At 37.3% G+C, this 20,698-nt stretch overlaps 1 protein-coding gene across 1 annotated transcript in view; it reads left to right on the top strand.

Moving 5' to 3' along the window:
* Positions 1-20,698, top strand: part of dapk2b (death-associated protein kinase 2b) — a 33,847-nt gene that overhangs the window by 2,313 nt on the left and 10,836 nt on the right. Inside the window, exons 3-4 of the mRNA XM_082159336.1 lie at positions 12,754-12,975; positions 17,628-17,766. Of these exons, the coding sequence (XP_082015462.1) occupies positions 12,754-12,975; positions 17,628-17,766 (361 nt within the window). The remainder of the gene's footprint in view (positions 1-12,753; positions 12,976-17,627; positions 17,767-20,698) is intronic.

Consider the following 20,698-nt stretch of genomic DNA (forward strand, 5'->3'; position numbering starts at 1 on the left):
TGTTTCCTTTTGTCACAGAGGCCTCCTAGTTGAGGTACTATGAGCAGAAAGACAGATGTTGGTTATTGTTTGCGATATGTAACAGCTCAGCCATCTGCCTGGATGTCTTTGTGTCCCGCTCAATGGCACAGTTACTATGACACACCCTGGATTAGATGAGATACCTGACCTCCCCTGCAGGACTGTAACTGAGAACGGGATTGATAGTGCTGTACGTCTACAGGGAGCGAGTTACTTTAAATTAATGAAGGGCCAGTTTTGTGTTTTCAAACCTTTAATGCAATTCGTTTTTTAGGCTACCTTTTCTAAAGAACTCGCATTTGATATCAACAGTTTGAAGTTTGCGTGTTGCTTATCTAACAACATAATTCTCTTAATAAGCTTAAAAATAAATAGCATACTTTACAGACCTAAATACCCTTTCACACCAAGAATGATAACTATAAAAATAACTATAACTATATTTGAGTCCACACCAATGGACAATAGTGTTCAGTTTATTATAAGCGTGCTGCAGTTTTGTCCTCTGCAGCTTTAAATGCTCAAGTTGTTAAAGCAGGATGGATTCTGATTGGCTGTCAATTTTTTTCCATTTATCAGCTGGAAGTGAAAGTGTTTCCAACAAAATTGTTCTTCTATGTCATTAGCGATAGTTGTGGTGTGGACTTCCCTATTCTCATAGAATTAGAATGATTATTAAAACTTTATAGGTTTAGTTATCGTCCTTGGTGTTATAGGCCTTCAATCAAAAGAGCCCATCTACAATTCTCTATGATATTCTGGACTCTAGAAATGGCTTGGTTCCCTCCCTCAGTGTGAGTCTATGGGATTTTTTTTCATCCGTTTTATCCTCCACTAAGTGAAAAACCTATTCTTGGCCAAATTCACATGTTCTTTGCTGAGTATGCATTGCATTGAGCGGCAGAGAAAGCGGAAGAAATGTTACAAAAATAGTTGTTTCATTGAGTATTTTTTAGTATTGAGTATTTTTTTTAGTATTTTACCCAATATGTATGTGTGCTGTGCTATGTATTTCTATACTTATATTAGATTATTGTGTCGTTAGCTTAGCAACATGCTAACTTTGAACTCTGATGATATCAAATGCTCTCCCGTGCGAGACGCTTTTTGGGTGTTGAGTTGATATCTAGAGTGTTTCAAATCAGTCACTTGTCTGGTTCTGTGATGTTAGGATGCTGTATTAAAAGGCAGTTGCCTATGTAGGCCGTAGACACATGTCAGCTCAGTACAGAGTTTAAGTGTTAGCTTTACCAACTATATACATTAAATAGCCTAAATGTGACCCTGGAAAGATCATGTTCCATGAAGATATTTTGTAAATTTCCTACTGTAAATAGATAAAACATGTATTTTTCTGTGAATGCAGTATAATTGCAAACTTAAATGGATATCTTTAAAGGCGATTTTCCTAATGTTTCGATTTTTTTGCACCCTCAGATTCCAGATTTTCAAATTGTTGTATCTCGACCAAATATTGTCCTATCCTAACAAACCATACATCAATTGAACGCTTATTTATCCAGCTTTCATATGCTGTATTAAATCTCAATTTCATAAAATTGACCCATGTGACACGTTTTGTGGTCCAGGGTCACAAATATGAGCCAATAGTCATTTTTACAGCAGAGAAGATACAATAATACAACATTTTGTAGTGATGACTACAGCAAAACTTACAAAAGCTAAAGGTTGTTAGCTTGTTAGCAATGTGTGTTAATAACAAATAGGTCCTATCCTAGAAAATGTTAGTTCTCTTTGCAATGTTTTAGTTTTCTTGTTTCAAAATGATACCCCCATTCCCAAAGACATGTCATGGAGTGTCAGTTGCGTTTGAGGTGTAAATTCTCACGCACACAGACACGTATCTTGCGTGTGAAAGAGGAAATAGCTCATGTGCGGTTTCACAGAGCTAGTGTGTGATGATCTGTAACACATTAGCAGCTACAAACATGTCTATTAGAAGAGGACAGCGAGAGAGAGACTGAAGGGGAAAATAAAGACACTTTAAATGCAAAGAGTTGTTCACACTCACAAACTCCCACCAGCCGTCATGTTCCGTGTGGGTTGGAGGAGACTGGCTGTCACACCACCACATGAATCACCTGCTTCAAAGGCTGACGATGTGGGACAAATGAGACCCTTTTACACGACCATTTTGTTCCTTGGAGGTGGGGGGCTTGTTGCTGACGGGCTTTATTCAGAGATGATAGGAATCTCCGTAATGGACAGATGACAGTGTACAAGTTGGCTATGTTTGTCTTAGTCATTGGACATGTTTGTTACATCAAATTTTATTTAAAAAGAGATGAAATTTGAAAGAGATGGTAAAGTAAATCCAACATTTTTGTAGCGTAGTTGGCATGTATTGAGACTATGTTAAAAATATGACGGCCTAAAAGGAATAGTTCACCCAAAATAAATATTTACTCATCATTTACTCACCCTCATGTCGTTCCAAACCCATAATACTTTCATTCATTTTCTGAACACAAATGAAGATATTTTTAATGAAATCTGAAAGATTTCTGTCCCTCCATTGAAAGTCTACTCAGCCAAAACTCTGACGCTTCAAAACATTCATAAAGATGTCGTAAAATAAATTAATATGAACTGAAGTGGTTCAATCCAATCCAAGTTATATGATGTACAGATTTAATTTAGGAATTTAGGATTTCATTTTTATTAACACTTTAATTGTAAGTAAGAAATATCTAGAATATCTGAAATTTTTAAATAATTATTATTAATTTAATTATTGAATATGATGAACATACTTAATCTAGGTTTTATTCACATATAAACTTTGATCAGCACACAAGAATGGTCAACAGAAGCACAAGCATGCTTGCTTGATGCGCGAGAACCAATAAGGTTTGTTTCCACGCATCAAGCAAGTATGGTTGAGCTTCCGTTTTCCATATTTGTGTGCTAATCAATGTTTATATGTGAATAAAACCTAGATTAAGTATGTTCATCATATTCAATAATTAAATCAATAAAAATTATAAAAAAAATTCCAGATATTCTAGATATTTCTTACTTACAATTGATTATTGATGTCTAGGTTGTAGATTGTGTTACCCAAGTATTTTAATTTGATGTTTCGTCCACATTTCGAAAATCAAACATCATGAAAAACAGTTGGTCTTGGTATTTTTTTAGACAATGGAACCAGTTCTGAAAAAGAACCGGTTGTCAATTCTCAACCCTTGCATCTTTGCTATTACTCTATCATGTATTTTAGCGGGGCGAAACATATTGTGTAACCACTCATAGCTTCAAAATAGTACAAATCACTGTCGTGTTTTACTGAGTAATTTAGCTCTCATAACTTATGTCAGAAAACTTCTAATATTTATATTAATATTTAAATTAAATGAATTATTAAAGGGATACTTCAGGATTTAGCATTGAGCTTTGTATTAGTAGAAAACCTGTAGTATTTTCGAATTACCGTGCTTTCTACCCTCATATCCCCCTGAGACGAGAGATTTATGTATTTTTTGTCTGGAAAAAATCCTCCGATGACGCAAAAATCGTCATTTTGCGTCATCGGAGGATTTTTTGGCCAGAGGCTAAAGACTACAGCCAGTAGGAGGGGCTGTCCCGCATGTTTTCAACCCGCCCATAGAGGGTGGGATCTCACTCACAGAATGTACACACAGTCAGCCATCTTTCTTTGGAAGCTAATCTAGACCTGTGCGTCTCAGTAATCACGCCACCGGCCTCGCGCCGTTCTCCCGCGCCCCTCAGCCTCGTCCTGCTCGCCACAGTAAACATGATGAATGGCGACTGTAGAACGCAAAAGCCGAATCTCTGACATTTTGGGCGATCTCGAAATCCCGGGCAAACTCGTCAGAGTCTCACTAGTAGCCTAGCCTTGTTGTTTTCAACTGCGCTCTCTAACCGGTAGGCGTGGCTTGGGAGTGGTCTCGTAGAGCAGCGAAGCAAGTGCATTCTGGGAGTTGTTGTCTTTCATCCACATAAGCCAAAAATACATTTTCTGGCTTTTCTCAGTCTAGAAAGCTCCAAATTCAAAAATAATTTCACATTTCTTCTACATAAATGACCTATTTTAAATACACATTCATCTTTCCTGAGGTGAAGTATCCCTTTAAAAACTACACAAATTTGACCTTATAATGCTGTTATATTCACTATTGCAAAGGTTTACGTCCACTGGAAACGGGACGTGTATTTAACATTCGACAGCCACATAATGGCCTCATTCATGAAGCGACAGTTTACATAAGAATGGTTTTATGAGTGATTTACACAAGAAGAAAATGTTTCATGAATAAAGCCCATTTACCAGATTGTATTTCTGTTGCGCACAGCCTCACTTTCATCTTTTGAATCAAATGATATAATGTGTCTAAAGGTCTATTAGATTTGGATTCATGTAATCCAGTCAGTATATATTGTGTACTAGTGGTGCAGATACCCAATCCAGCTAGTTTGTTAGTCGATAGGTAAGATAGAGGAAGAGTAACCCATAAACATAGTGATCGTGTTATATTGCTTAACTGTTTTTTTGAGTCAGCGGGCTTTGGCAAATCTGTCTCTTTCATAAGCAAATCTATTTTTGGTTAAAGCATTCAGTTCTCAAATCTGACAGGTGCTACTGAGCTCAGTAGACGGATGATGCTGGATGGTCCTCCATGAACAGCATTTAACAATTTAAAATTTAGCTTGACTTGTTTTATGCCATCTTCCCCTTCACTGTCTTGAGGTTAAGCAATACGAGGAAGTGATGAAAGCCATTGAAGAAAGACGAAGAGAATTGGTGCAGTTTTCATTATCTGTTTGGTAATGTCCTGTGTATTTTGACAGGTCTCTGCTACAATACAGTAGATGCCATGTTGTAAATATGTGTATCTTTTTTAAGAGATCATGCAAATCATCTCCATAGCAACAGACTATACGCACAGCATTTGATTTGTGAGTTTTTCCCCCCATAACAGCATACCATATGATTCTGGGCTGGATTTTTACTGGCTGCATACTTATCTGTGAGTCATTATATGCTCTATATACAGGGCTGTCGTCATGAGGACAACCAGGTGGTAAGAGTTAATGTCAATAATGTCCCTACCGATAAATCTGTTGTTCCAGGCCCCGTTAATTTAATTATTATATAAATAGAGAATCATCTCAAACTTTTCTGCCACGTCAGAGTGATTTATGAGTCATAGAGTGAACACTGCAATGACTAATACTATAACACTAGTCAAGACATTTTTTACTCATATTTCAGCAAGTGATTGTTGATTGCTCAAGTGATGAAACAATTGAAATCACTGTTTTCTATTTGAATATATTCTAAAATGTAATTTATTCCTGTGATGCGAAGCTGAATTTTCAGCATCATTACTCCAGTCTTCAGTCACATGATACTTCAGAAATCATTCTAATATAATGATTTGGTGCTCAAGAAACATTTCTTGTTATGTTTGTAAAAATATTTTAAGAATGACTATGAATAATTTGTACAGAAATTGGTTTGGCTTGTTTTTTTATTGAGACCCATTAAGCATACAGCACTGTACCATACTTCTGTTGCTCAATGTTTGCATCAAATATTGTCTACTTGTCTATTTCCATTATAAAGCTCTGATTTAGAAGAATCCTCAGGATTAGAAGAAGGCCGGACATGTAGGTGTCTGACCCTGATCAGGGGTATCCGGGTAAAGTTGGCTATTTTAAGCAAGCTAAAACAGGCTCCCAGTGCAATTATAGTGAATATTTGTGTATGTCAAAGTTTGATTAAAAAAAAAAATAGCAAAGGAGTTGGAGGAATGGGGATCTGTCGAAACATCAACGCACATTCCTTGCATTCTTCCCCCCACTGCTCTTTTGCCTCATGCAACACAAACAAGATGCTTTGATGAAGAATCTGTTAATGTTTTCTCCGCAAAAAAAATCATCTGTCCAAAGTGTTGAAAAGGAAGTATTCGGCAGCTGTGAAGCGAAGGAGTTGAAAAGCTGTTATGATAGAAGATTGTGTGGGAGGGTTGACAGTCTGTGTTCACTTTGAGAGGAACTAGCTGGCAGGATTTAAAAGAAATGACATCCATGATGCAATAATAGTTTATTGTTTATACATGTAATTAATACTTCCGGTCCTGTATGCTGATTGTTTAAAGAAATATGCACTTATTCCCTTGTGATGGAATAAAAACACACACTCTGTTGTTTTAAACTTTATATTTAACTGAGACCGATAAAGAATGCGTCAACATCTGTTCCATCCTTTCGTCAAAGCAGAGGACCCAGTTTTTCATATATACACATATGGATACAATGAAACTCAGTGTTATAATGTCCCCTCAGGCCATCATGGACATGCATTTGAATATTGCACTGGCGCCATTGGGTCAAGTGAGGCCCTCCGGCTAATAACCAGCAGCTGTTGGGAGTGGAAAGTCCACTGAGACCTCCAGCCGTCAAAAACACAAGCGGGCTTAGAACAGAGACTAGTGGCACGCCTGTTAGTGCTATGGGATGCCTCTCTCCTCCCTCAGCTTTTCTGCAAATTGCACCTCCTACAAAGCATTTAACACATTTAACACAGCATTTTTTTTCTTCTACACGAGGCTTTTTGAATGTCAGGATCAGTTTGTGAAGTGTTTGTTTGGTTTGAAAGAATGAGGTAGTCCTTATCAGGAAGTGTTACAGTAACATAAAGTAAAGATATAAGTAAAGATACAGTAACATTTACCATTATTCTGTGATTTTTCACAGGCAAAATCCTGTGAAAAAATTTCATTTTAATAGGAATCCACGCTATTGGAAATTTCGTTTGAGGGTTCAAGTTGTACATTGGAGGGTTTTTTTAAAGTTTTTTTTATTGAGCAATATTTCTTTTTTGAATGTGTTTACATGCAAAAACAATTCCAGTATTAATCTGAATATGGTCCTATTCCGATTATATAAGCATTCTGTAAAAACATTTACAACCAAAACCAGATTAAGCCAATATTCCAGTTTCTAGAAATCTGCATAAAACGGCTGGAATTTTCCTGTATTAATCAGATTTTTGGGTCTTAAAACACCTTATTCAGAATATCCACCATAACTGAATATTCATTTACAACTGCATATGTCCAAACAAAGGTAATTTTGGCACAGCTCGAAAATTCAAGAATAAAGTAATACTTTTATCCAGAACAACATCAGAAAATGATGTGCTTTGAGTAAATTCCCCTTTGATCCGCTTCCTGCATCGTCATGTGTTGTGACTTGAAAGCCAAGCGGCTATAAATGACATTATTGTGGCCTGTAGAGGTGAAATATGCCTCTAATGTGATAAATGGACAGAAAACTTGAGATGCTGAGTTGTTATGGTCTAGGTTTGCATTCTCCCGTGGCTCTGGGAGAGACCGGTCATCCCTCGGGATACACATTCCTGTTGGGTCTGTTTTGGTTTTCCACGGCTGTGATGTGTGTGTATGTGTACGAGGGAAACCTCTTATCGTGTAGGCCCCTCTGAGCTCTCTGCGGACAGCCCGACCCTTTTTCCAGGCGGAGGCCTCACAGTGTTTGGCGTCCTTGTATTTCAGTGGGTTATAGGTTGTTAAACAAACATAGTTATCGATGTGGCCAGTAGTCCCTGCTGATTTAGCAATCAAACTTATTCGGTTATTTGCCAAAGGCACTGAGCTGTAATACAATTCTTCTCTTGATTTTATTACATGAACAGTAAACCGCATTAGAGACAGTGAGAAAAATGTCCTCTGAGTGAAATAAAAGTAGTTTTTTTTACATCAGTGTTTCTTGTCCCAGCGTACACATCTCTCTGTCTTTATAATGTCTGTGATTTCGCAATAAAACAATCAGAATGGTGAGGTGAACTCTTCTTGTCCTTCAGGCTGTGTGCTTCCTGGAAACAAATACAATCTGCTATTACTGTGGTGAAGGAAGGAATAGAAACAAAAAACGGGTTCTGAATCAATGGGTTTCTGAGTCATAAATCATATATAAATGTATACATTTTTACACCTTAAAAACAAAATTGAAATGTATATATATATATATATATGTATATATATATTACACCTTTTTAAAACATTCAAATGTTTTACATTTTGGAATTTTGATGACAATTAAGCCATCATTTTCCTCTCGACATTTTCCACTCGAAATCTAACCTTAAAGCAGCACTCAGTAGCTTCGGGACTTCTTCGCTGTATTCTCGCTTTTTGCTCGCAGGTTTCTCTCTAGAGCTCCCCCCACAGCTTCGGAATAGATATTTGACAACACTGTGTAAAAACTCGTTGTTGATTCTCAGACACCAGAGGCTATAGATCAACGACATCAAAGCAGATTCTTTAAAACGTCTTCTTCATTCGGGTTCGGACAGCGTGAGGGAGCGCAATAATGACAGCATTTTAGCAGATTTCTTTTGGCTGTAAAGCAATTGTTTACATCGCGAGACCTGATATCACGCGAGACTTCCTGACGCAGCGGCCGGCGGCCCGCCGGCTCAAAGTTGCAAGTGCGTATTTTCCGCTCACGGGCACCAGGGGGGTGCGAAACGACCACCATTCAACCCGAAATAAGTAATATAACCATTCCAATGACTCCGAAGCTTTTATGTTGTCTATAACTTTTTACTGAAATCATCATGATTTAATGCATTACACTAAATAGCACCATCATGTATAAATATTTACAATTTAAATAGTATTTTTTCTCAGACTAATGACATTTTCTTACAGTATGGCAATGAGAATTATGTTGAAAATGTGCTTAATTGTCAAAAATAATATCACTATGGGGGGGAAGAAAAAGGTTTCTTCAGTGTTCATTTTTTTTTTTTTTTTATAATAGATTTTGGGTGAAATGTGACCTGGACATGATCTTGAGCGGTTTAATGAGATTCCCCAAAATGTATTATTTATTTATAGTTTATTTGGTAGGGACAGATACAGTGGACATAGATTATCTTCTCGAAGCAATCCCATGTCAGTATCATAGTGTTTATAGCCAATGCTAATTCGCAACACCTGCTTTTTATATTAAATATTACACTAGATGGATAAATGAAAAATTAAACAATAAACAGTGAATACATTAAAAGGTCCAAAAAAACAAACAGAACAAATAACACATGACCCTCTCTTGGGACGACATAAAATGTGTAGCCCCCCAATCTGTACCAGCAGGTAGAAGAGGAGAAGGGTGGCATCTAAAAGAGACACACATATACTATGTCCACAGCCTTTATAGAGCCTCTCAGTGGGGCTTTACATATGAAACACAGGAAGTAACTGGCTATTATGGTCTATCAATCATGATCAAGAACAGCAGGTGACAAACAGAACTTTAGTGTGCTGCATCATATTTTTAAATACTTCCAATGTGAGATCAGAGAAAAGGGAACAGAAACACAGAAGTACTTAGAAGAATCAAAGACACACACCTACCTACCTACCTATCTATCTATCTATCTATCTATCTATCTATCTATCTATCTATCTATCTATCTATCTATCTATCTATCTATCTATCTATCTATCTATCTATCTATCTATCTATCTATCTAGTATACTTTAACAACAAAGAATGCTAATGAAACAGAGTCCACTATTTACAAAGTCTGCTGTGATCTGCTGGAAGACATTCCTGCAGATGACATTTTTAGAAACCTTGCGAAACATCCCACACATTTCACAGAGAAGACATCATCCCTCGTTTTTCTTTCCTCCCTCATCCTGTTGTCAATTTCCCCCTATTCCCTCCTCTCTGCTCTGTCCTTTTGTGGCGGTACAGACCGTCTGTCAGGAGCACCAGAGGAATTGGACAGTATTTCCCGGTCACAGCTGATAATGAGCCAGGCCAAATGTACATCTGAAGACGTGAGGCATGATGTCAAGAACGGCCAGCTGAGTCAGTGTAGATGCTGTCCGTCTAGATCTGTGGAGTGATAGGCACACGCTAGATATAGTCGTGACTCAGAGACGCTTCCTAAATCTGCTCGCGTCATGTGCTGCCCCTCCATGTGCATCAGGAGTCAGTTTCTGTATTAAAGGTGCAGTAAGCGATTAATCAACCCAAATATACTCAACCCTCTTCATTGCTCCGCCCCCCAAAATGTCATGCATGATGTATGTCTCTTTAGCTGAAGTGAAGAAAAATAATTTCTCTGACCTTTTCTCTTTTGTAATGTCTCTCAGCCATCTCTCTTTCTACAGTATTTCTTCAAATCTCCCTTTTGCTCACTCTCTCTCATGGGTGGACACGCCCCCTACTGCTGATTGGCTACAAGTGTGTTCTGTTGCTTGCTCTGATCCACTTTCAACAGCGTTTCTCAGGAATACTTTACTGCGATTATTAAAGGAGTTTCAAACTTCAAGGGCACCATTTTCCACCCTCTCTGTTGTTTTTGCTGCTATTTCTATATATGTAAATTACCTCTGTTATGACTAGCTAATCATACCCCCCCTGCCAAGTTGCTGTATACTGAGCAAACCAAAAAATATTGATCAACAAGTTATGACAACATATGTTTTACATTGCTTAAACTCATCAAAATAAGTTAAGCAATTTTCAACTACTTTTATAAGTCATACAAGATTCATCTCATTTAATGTGATTTAAGTTGAAATGGCTTAAATATCCAAGTTGACTCTGCTTAAAAAAATGTAAGGCAGCAAATTTATTTTACAGTGCATCATACAAAAGTTTTGGGTAAGAAATTTTCATGACAATTAGGCACATTTTCCTGTCAAATTCTCATTAGTGTAATGCATCCGAACATTTTACTTTTGAGTAGTTTTGTAATTCCCATCATTCCCAGTGATGATTTTTCAATTGAGATAAAAAAAAGAGTAATACTTTTATTAAGCAAAGACGCATTAAATTGATCAAATGTCACAGTAAAGACATTTATAATGTAACAAAAGATTTCTATTTCACTTATAAACTTTTCTTTTAAAGTGTCTGTCGATCAAAATTTCATGAAAACATTTGTTTTCAACTATTTTCTTTAGTAGCAAATCCGCATATTAGAATAACAATTACATTATGTCTATTATGTCTATTATGATTATTGGAGTATGTCTGCAGAATGTGATAAATCGATCACTTTTATTTCAAAAGAGAAATAAAGGTCATACAACCCTCTTTAAAAACTTTTACTTTCTTCCTGGATGTTGCTAAATCTGGAATCGTTATCAGTAGTGGTGCATCCCTAATTTCTCCTTTAATTGATCTTTTCTGCCCGCAGTCTACACAGACCAATAGATAACATGTGCAGCAGACATATTTCATCCGTCGGGACTGGGGAGATATTGTTTGAAATGTTCAAAGCATGTGTGAGGAAGCAAAAGCGTCTTTGACACAGAAGCGGTGGGTGGGTGGCATTCCTCTTCTCTCTCTCTCTCTCTTTTCTCTGAGAGTGTTTTCCTCCCACACCGTGACCCCAGTTGGTGTGCGCTTCCCTGCGGCAGGATTTCCTCTTAGGCTCTTGCTATGCAAGAAATGTTCTGTTCCGAGATTCTATAGGGATCATATCCTTGCAGACATATTGCAGCATTAAGGATCCAACGCATAACTGATTGTTCAGTACAACAGCGCAAACCCAGTGGGTTTCACAGGCTAAGAGCAAAGCTATGCCAAGTTACTGAATACTGAACGTGGGCGGTCATATGTTAATGTTCTTTGTGATGTCAGTAACTCTTGCAAAAGAGTCTCTGTTATTAAACTGGAAAATGTGGTGCTATATGTTGCATGTGACGCAGCTAAATAGAGCTTATAGAGATTATTATTAGACTGACCCTAATTTGGCTCCAGTTAAGTGTTTTCTCTTGTTTCTAATTCTGCTGCCAGTGTCATTTCAAGCATTTCTGTTTACATTTAGGTCAAATTAAGCATCTAATGCTTTTATTGAGAATATTCCCAGCAATGTCTCAGTGGCATGTGGTCGACTTTTGCAATGGAGGTGAAAGTTTGGTTGTTTTAGTCCAGTGTAAATTCATGTTCAAGTTTGAAGGCATATAAAACAGCATTTTAACTTGGGGCTAATAATAAACCAATATTATAATATTTTTATGTTTATATTAACATTCTGTTTCTTAAATCACATAAAAGTCTCATCAGTTTTTTTTTTTTTTTTTAAACACCACAAAGGTGCACATTTGAATTTAACCAAATTGTGTGGTGCTGAAAAAACCCAGCTTACAGATCAGATAAAGATTTGTGTTTTAATTTGATGTTGATTCAGATATACCAGAAGGTCACACATTAGTGTCAAAAGTTGGCTTCATCCGAAATTGCATACTTCCGCTTATATCATGTGATCAGCCAATCATAGTGATGTGGAAGCACCTCACATTTCATGCAGTGTTGCCAATTTATCAACTTTGTCGCTAGATTAACAACTTTTCACACCCCTTTAGCAACTTTTTCTTCTTCAAAATACCAAATAGCGACAAATCTAGTGACTTTTTGGACTGCTGGTTAAGATTTAGTCAATCACTATATCATACTCGTTCCGTTGTCTGACAGAAAATGTAAAGGAGAACAGCTTTATTGGACATTTAACTAATATATTAATATACAGTATGTGAGCACGGATTAGGATATGAATAACAGGATATGGTTATTAACCATATCCTGAGGAGATGAATGTTACAAGTGATTACTCAGATCATTCATCATCTGGCTTATTATGCAGAAGAACTAAATGCTCTTTCTCTCTCTCTCTCTCTCTCCCTTTCTTTTACTCAGTGGGCAGTTTGCTATTGTGAAGCGCTGTAAGGAGAAGAGTACAGGTGTGGGCTACGCTGCAAAGTTCATAAAAAAGCGTCAGAGTCGGGCGAGCCGGAGAGGCGTTCGGCGAGAGGATATCGAGAGAGAAGTGGATATCCTCCAGGATCTCCAACACCCCAACATCATCTCGCTGCATGACGTTTACGAGAACCGCACTGACGTGGTGCTCATCCTGGAGCTGTAAGTGAGAACAAGTCCTCCCACGCTGTTTGTGAAGAGCTACAATTACCCACTAGCACAGCTGTCCTCACTGTATAGCTCTTAAAGGGGCCATATCCAAAACACTTTTATCGTTTTATTTTTTCCCTGTCCCTTAGCCAAATTCAAGGTTTTATGCCAAAAAAAGACATTTAAATTAAGGCCCTGTTTACAACTGGTATTAAGATGCGTTTTGGTTGATCGGATCACAAGTGGACGACGTTAAATTCAGGTGTAAACAGGGTCTAAAACGTTTTGAGCTTGATGAAATCAGGACAGAAGTGGTTGAAACTGGACAAAAAAGACGGATTAAAACACCAGGTGTAAACGCGTATGTGTCTCCCTCGTCTACCTGTGAACTGATTGACCATATCGCATCTTAATACCAGGTGTAAACAGGGCCTAAGTTACGTCCGTAAGATTAGGCAGCTGACTTGTTGCCTCATTGCCCTATGACTTTGCAGGCAGCGTTTGTGCAGGAAGGTTCCTCACGAAACTGATTCCGGACCGACTTCTGAAGCAGCGTAACGATTTAATGATCTACAACAAAATAGCAAGCAAATATAATAAGCAAATATTTAATTACTACAATACTAATTTCTCACTAGAAATGACATCAAAAGTGGAAAACATTGAAAAACCGACCACCAACCACAACTTTCAGATGCTATATTTATTATTTTGAGCTCAACTGTCACAGAATGGAAAGCACAGGATTGTTGTATATCAAATTCAGTGAAGATACATCTTTGCTGCCCTCAGAAATCAATCAGATTAAGGTATTTCAATAGACAGGATGTGGTACAATCATTGGATTCTGACGTGCATTGAGCTTTCAGACACAGCCTTAGTTTTACATGACCAATTTGATCTTTTCTCTGACCCTTAGAATTCAGAAGGGTGTTTTTGTTACTTCACACAGCAAAATACTAGCTGAATTTAAAGGCCATTTGTGGAAATGTAACAGGAAACCCATTACAACTCTAACAAACAGGGTTGCACCTTCAAATGAATGTGAGCTACTGCTTGATTTCAAGTGCCTGTCCTCCAATGACATTCTTTAGTTGATTAATGCCTGCCGCACTCGTCCAAGAGCTCATAATTTATCTTACTCACTTATTTAACTTTAGTCTCTTTAGGCTTTCTCGAAAGAACGCTTACCATCTAGTCCTGAGCTATAACAGCTGCTTCAAGTACCATTTTAATCAACAAACTCCTGATTCATTGAGTCAGGTGCATTAGTTGGCAAAAACATTGGCTGCATGATGTAGTTTGCATCCCATTCTGCATATTCTCCATCCTACACAGTACAGTATGTGACATTTGGATTGGTGTGTCGCAAATCATTGTGCATTGTAAATAGCAGAGGTGGACTAAGTACACAACTTCCTTACTTGAGTGAAAGTACAGATACTACTGGTCAAATATTACTCCGTTACAAGTAAAAGTTGTAAAGACCTATTTTTACTTGAGTAAAAGTACAGAAGTACTCGTTTTTAAAAGTACTTAAGTATCAAAAGTTAAAAGTAAATGTCAATGCATTGTTTTATTATTGTTGCATTGTTGTGTGTAATACTTACAGTACCTTATGCCTCTGAATCTATGCCTGCACTTATATCAATATCACATTTATTTCTAGAACACAGTTCAGTAGTGGGATTGAATGTGAGATTGAATAAGTCACTCAATAACCTCCACAATGGTTTCAGACACCCAAATGGCTGTTCCCTCAAATATTGCCCTATTTAAAGTTTTTTGGCTTTTAGTATGAATATGTTAGCCTTACTGTTATCTATAAGCTAGTGTGCTCCAAAAAAGTGACAAAATTCGCATTTAGAAAACCAAACCCAACGTTGAAAATGAAATCAGGTTTATGTCAGAATCCAATGTCAGATTGACGTTGATCTCCAACATTGGACAGACGTTGTATTGTGGTTGAAAATGCAAATCGGGTTGACGTCAGAAACCAACATCAGTCGGGTTCTGACGTCAACCCGACTTTTATTTTCAATCAATATCCAACGTCAATCTGACTTCGGGTTCTGATGTCAATCAGATTCAGGGTTCTGACGTCAACCCGACTTTCATTTTCAACCAAAATGCAACCCCTGCAACCAAAATCATCCACTGACTGATGTTACTTTCTACTCAAGGACCTTGACAGAATTGTAGTGGAGTAAAAAGTACGATATTTGTCTTTCAAATGTAGTGAAGTTAAAGTAAAAAGTTTCCAGAAAAAATAATACTCAAGTAAAGTACAGATACTCAAAAGGTGTACTTAAGTTCAGTACTCAAGTAAATGTACTTTGTTACTGTCCACCTCTGGTAAATATTATGCCAAAGGTGCAAAGATGGCATAGTACTTCTATATATTATGTATTTCTATTGGATTTTCATCAATGCATCAGTTTGGCTTATATGTTTGGCTAATATTTGTATACTTTTTTGTCTAATATTACCCATGACCCCTTGCACTGTGAAAGAAGAGGAGTTTAAACTACCATGCTACCCATTTTTAAATATATGAACCTTACATTTAAGTTATAAAGTATTTAAATATAATGGTTATAAAATATATTCACACAATCGTAATTAAGGTATAACTTGTATATTATATATTAGTTAATGCATAAAATATGTATTTTATACATTATATAATAGTGCATTTATGTAATAACATATACTGTATATATATATATATCTAGATGGTAACTTGCATACATAGTCGAACCAAAATGTATTCAGACACCTTCAACATTTCTCACATTATCACAGTTTATTCGCTATAGTTTAGAAAATGGTAATAAAATATGACAAGAAGTTATCAAATCAGTTGATATTTCACTGGTTTTGGCCATCCTTCTGTTAGACTGTCTCACAAATGAATTAGGTTGAAGCTGTCAGCTGTTAAATTTAAGTACACAATTAGATAATACCAATTAAGGTCAACAAATTACCAAGCAATGCTTAACTTTGTTCAGTCTGGTGTAAAAAGGTCGCATTAGCAATTAAAGAAAAAACACTTCAGCAAAACATGGTCAGGTCAAAGTGTCTGAATAATTTTTGGTCCCAAATTTTTATAGAGTTTACCGGTAGTCCACTGTGTCAAGAATTTTTGGGTATAATATGTCAGTTTCCTTTATTTTGCTATCATCACTTACATAAATGAACTATAGTGTTGTGCACCCACTAGTAAAAAAATATATATATATAAAAAATAACATCTGGTGGAATTTTTGGTTTGACTGTATGCAAATAACTTATCATATCACTACTATATATATATTGATAAAAGGCTATGTCCCAAAACTGGCATACTGTTGTTTACATACTCAAATACAGTATATTAACATTGCCTGTAAGCATTGTTGACGTTTCCCTTACGTAATTTTAAAGAGAACTATTTGCCACACTAGTATGTGTATTTGGTGTATCTCTTGGTCTGGAGGCCAGTGTTTTGTCATTCTCTGAATGTGTGGGGGAAGCTGTAGTAAATGTCAGAGCTGTAGAGTTTCTGGGAGGCCCGGCTCAGGTTTTCACTGCCTGGGATGTGTGCATGGGAGCGTGGAAGCTCAATTAGGACTAATTGTGGCCTGAATCCAATCTGAACGGTGGCTGAATGGACTGTCTGTGACAGTCAGCTGCTCTGCATTTTAAGTGAAGAGCATCGTTCTGGGTGCACTGATCAGACCGTGTAGTGTACAAATTCAGCTAAGCTGATATACTACCATATTAAAATGTCTGTGAGTGTTTGGGAAAGAGATTTCTGCTGAGCTATGATAAAGTGGTTTGATGTTGGTGATAAAAGGGGCTGTGCTAAGCTGTTTAAGCTCTGCTGTGGTTAACTGTCACAGAGGAAGTTAACTAGTCTCATTTTATTGAGATGAACATCTCTGTATGTGTGAGATAAACTTTACTTGGTGTGTCAAGTCAAGTCATCTTTATTTGTATAGCGCTTTTTACAATACAGATTGTTTCAAGGCAGCTTTACACAGTGAAAACAGGAAAATAATGCAACTGAGTTTGTTTCGGCTATACATCAAATAGCGTCATAGTCCAGCTTAAGTTAGTTCAGTGATGGTTCATTTTTGTTGTAAAAAGGTTATTCATTTAGTTCATTTATATATACATATATAGCCGCTCTGGAGAAAACAGTGATGTCATAGCTTATGACATCTTAGCACAGCCCCAGTTTTCATATAATGGTGTCAATGCAGTCAGATCAATAATATTGTTGAATATTAAGTGTCCCCAACTAAGCAAGCCAAAAGCCAAAGGCGACAAAGGTGGTGCTCAGTTTATACTCAGTTAGGAGGGTATTTTTGTTTAGACTTATAGATTGTTATAATGTTTTATAACAATGGTTGTAGGTTTGAGATAATTTTTCCCTCAACTAACATAATTAAACTAACATAATAACATTGATATAGACAAATGATGTACAATTTTAGAAATGGAAAAATGCAACAGGGATGGATGGATGGATGGATGGATGGATGGATGGATGGATAGATAGTCAGCTTCTTATGTGGCTGGACTTGTTTGACGATTCATCTTTGAATGTTTGTCACTCTACTGGTTAGCATGGTATATGAGTAAGCCACTTCTAACCACCTTACTCTTTTTTTTCTCAGTGTTTCAGGAGGTGAGCTCTTCGACTTCCTGGCTCAGAAGGAGTCGCTGAGTGAAGAGGAAGCCACAGAATTCATCAAACAGATTCTCAATGGAGTTCAGTACCTGCACTCCAAGAAAATTGCACATTTTGACCTGAAGGTACAAAACAAGTTTTGTCCACGGCTGTCTCGGAGATCTTTAAGTCGGTCGTATAGTTTCCTATAAATGGCTTGGTTGTGGAGGCGAGAAATAGCTATAATGGTTGCCATGGCAACAGTATAGCTCTTCCTCAAGCAGAGGTGAATTGGCCTTTACTGAAGAACAATCGGGTCTGTTGCATGGCAACACCTGAAACTTTGCATGACAAAATAGCTATTCACTTTTCTAAGACCTGCTATTGTACTGTTTCTTGGGAATGCATACATGACCCCATTTCTGTCAACCATCTGTAAATTCCTTCCTTTCACCATTTCAGCTTATAAACAGCTTCCTCTGCTAATGACAGCTCTAACTAATCACTGTGGCGAACACCGTCCCATCATGGACTGAGAGCGTACGTGTGTTTGAACCCCATTCACATGTGTTCCTCGTCCAGCCTGGCCCAGATCCAGACATTCTAACACATCAAGGTTATCAGCGGCACATGATGAGACATGTCACCCACGCTGTTCCCTGCGATAATCTCCATCCTGTTTTTCCAAGTGCTACGTCTTCACAGTCGCCAGCACACGCTTGAGCTCTACAAGGGCAGACAGAGACACTCAAAATATATTACTTTGGCAAACTCCATCTCTTGCTCCAGTCAACACATGCTAACTGCTATGCAAACAAAACATGCCGTTCCGTGCAATGCTCACAAAAGAATTGCAATAAAAATAGCTAATTTAGCTAGCAGCAAAATTTTGAGATTTAGGAAGTAGCCAGTGACTAATTACAGTAGATCACTGGATATCGCTTAGCATAAAGGCCTGTTCAGACCAATGCGTAAAACCCAGCAGATTGGCTGAATGAAAATGCAGATTCACTCTCTGACAGTAGATGGCGCTTTTAGAAAAGCAGAATATCCTGGTTACTCTGGGACGCAAATGCTACGTAACTTTACATTTCTGACACCCACTTGTCATTAGGGTGACCACCTGTCCTGCTTTGCGTTGTACCGCACAGCATTTTCACCTCTTGTCAAGCACGTCGCATATTGAGAAAATGTCCCGCATTTTAAACAGTCTGTTGGTTTTTAATTATCAAATTAAGAAAACGTGCATGCGTTCTTGTGCCTTTTTAAAGGGGTAATCGGATGCCCAAGTTGGTATGATTCTTTAGGGTCTTCATGTAAAGTTTGTAACATACTTTGGTTAAAATTTCTCAATGGTTGTGTAAAACAACACCCTTTTTACCTCCTCAAAAACAGCTCTTTTCACAGCGACCCGTTTCGGTGCATGACCCTTGACCCGTTTTCATTGTATGGTGGTTGTGTCCACACACTGCAAACACCATATAAAAGTGAATTTGCATCCAATGACCCCCCGTTCCATGTGTTTCCTGTCAGAAAAATTCGGTAAATTAAAATTTTACAAGGCGACATAATGACAACAAAAAAGAGAAATGTTGAATTTAAATGACATGTAAAATAAAGACATGTTACATTGTGATGTAATGGTGTTTTCTGGAAGGGACTAAAGAACATGGTATTTTTATCAGCTGAATTCACATGTTTTTATTAAGTTAGATAGACATTATATAACAGTTTCAGTTTATGTTTTAGTTTTGAAAACATGTCCCACATTGTCCCACACAAACCTAGTAATCGTCCCACATTTGGTTTGTTTGATGGTGGTCACCCTACTTGTCATGGAAGTCAAAGTGTATTTGCATGCTTTCAAACAGCTGTTCAGATTTTGTGTTCACTGTGGTGTTTATCAATCAATTAGCTTAGCATAACTCAGTTTCTTGTTCAAAACAACACATGCTAACTGCTTTGTAAACAAAACGTACAGTGTGATGCACGCAAAAGAATTGTTCATAAAGATAGCTATTTTAGCTAACAGCTTAATTCAGTGACTTTGGAAGTTACAAAGTTACTAATTAGGTCACTGGATATTAGCTTATCTCAGCTTAGCATAACTACCAAATTCTTTCATTTAAAAAGATATTAGCTTAGCACAACTTCTTTTCTTGTTCAAAACAACATGCTTACTGCTCTTTTGACAAATTGACACACCATGCCATGCTCACGCCTAATGAAAGAGTACAGGGAAAGATGGGTGGGTCTGGAATCTTCCTCTGTTATTCACTCTTGCTTAGTAAAATAGTTTAGTGACATCAAGTCATGCTCTGGACATGTTTTCTTCGTAGTAGTGTAGAAAATTTGATATTAAAACACCTCTCTGTAAAAAAATCAAGCATGTTTGTGTTGATCTGAACAGATGCATTAACAGCGTTCATTAGAATTCAAATTTTTATCGCACTGAATTTTTCATTGAATACTCATCTTGGTACGAACACTCATTTACTCCCAAAGACTCTCACTCAAAGATATTAGCTTTGCATAACTATCTCGCTTACACCAATGAACATATGCTAACCGCTGACAAAACGAACCATGCTCACAAAAGAATTGTTCTTTGAAAATGTTATTTTAGCTAACAGCTTAATTCAGATAACTAGGAAGTATAGCCAGAGACTAATTAGGTCACTTTATATTATCTTAGCTTAGCATAACTCCCAAAGAATCCCAATCAAAAAGATATTAGCTTGGCATGACTTGCGTTCTCGCTCCAAACAACACATTCTAACTGGTATGTAAACAAAGACTTGTGCCATGCTCACGTAAAAATTATTATTAAAAATAGCTATTTTAGCTAGCAGCCAAATTCAAAGATTTAAGATTACTTTCTTTTTACATTGACAATCAAATATCCCTACTTGTACATCCTAAACATGGCACAATTCCTGAGGGAACATAGTGTACGTCCTCCTCCGCACTTGAAGTCAGCTGGATGCCTCTTTTCACCTCTTGAGGCATTAATACAGGAACATGACAGGTGTTGAGTCCCACGCAACGTCCCTCAGAATTACATGAAACATTCAGCCA

This window comes from Leuciscus leuciscus (genome assembly GCF_965113295.1).
Source record: "Leuciscus leuciscus genome assembly, chromosome: 25".
NCBI classification, from domain to species: Eukaryota; Metazoa; Chordata; class Actinopteri; order Cypriniformes; family Leuciscidae; genus Leuciscus; species Leuciscus leuciscus.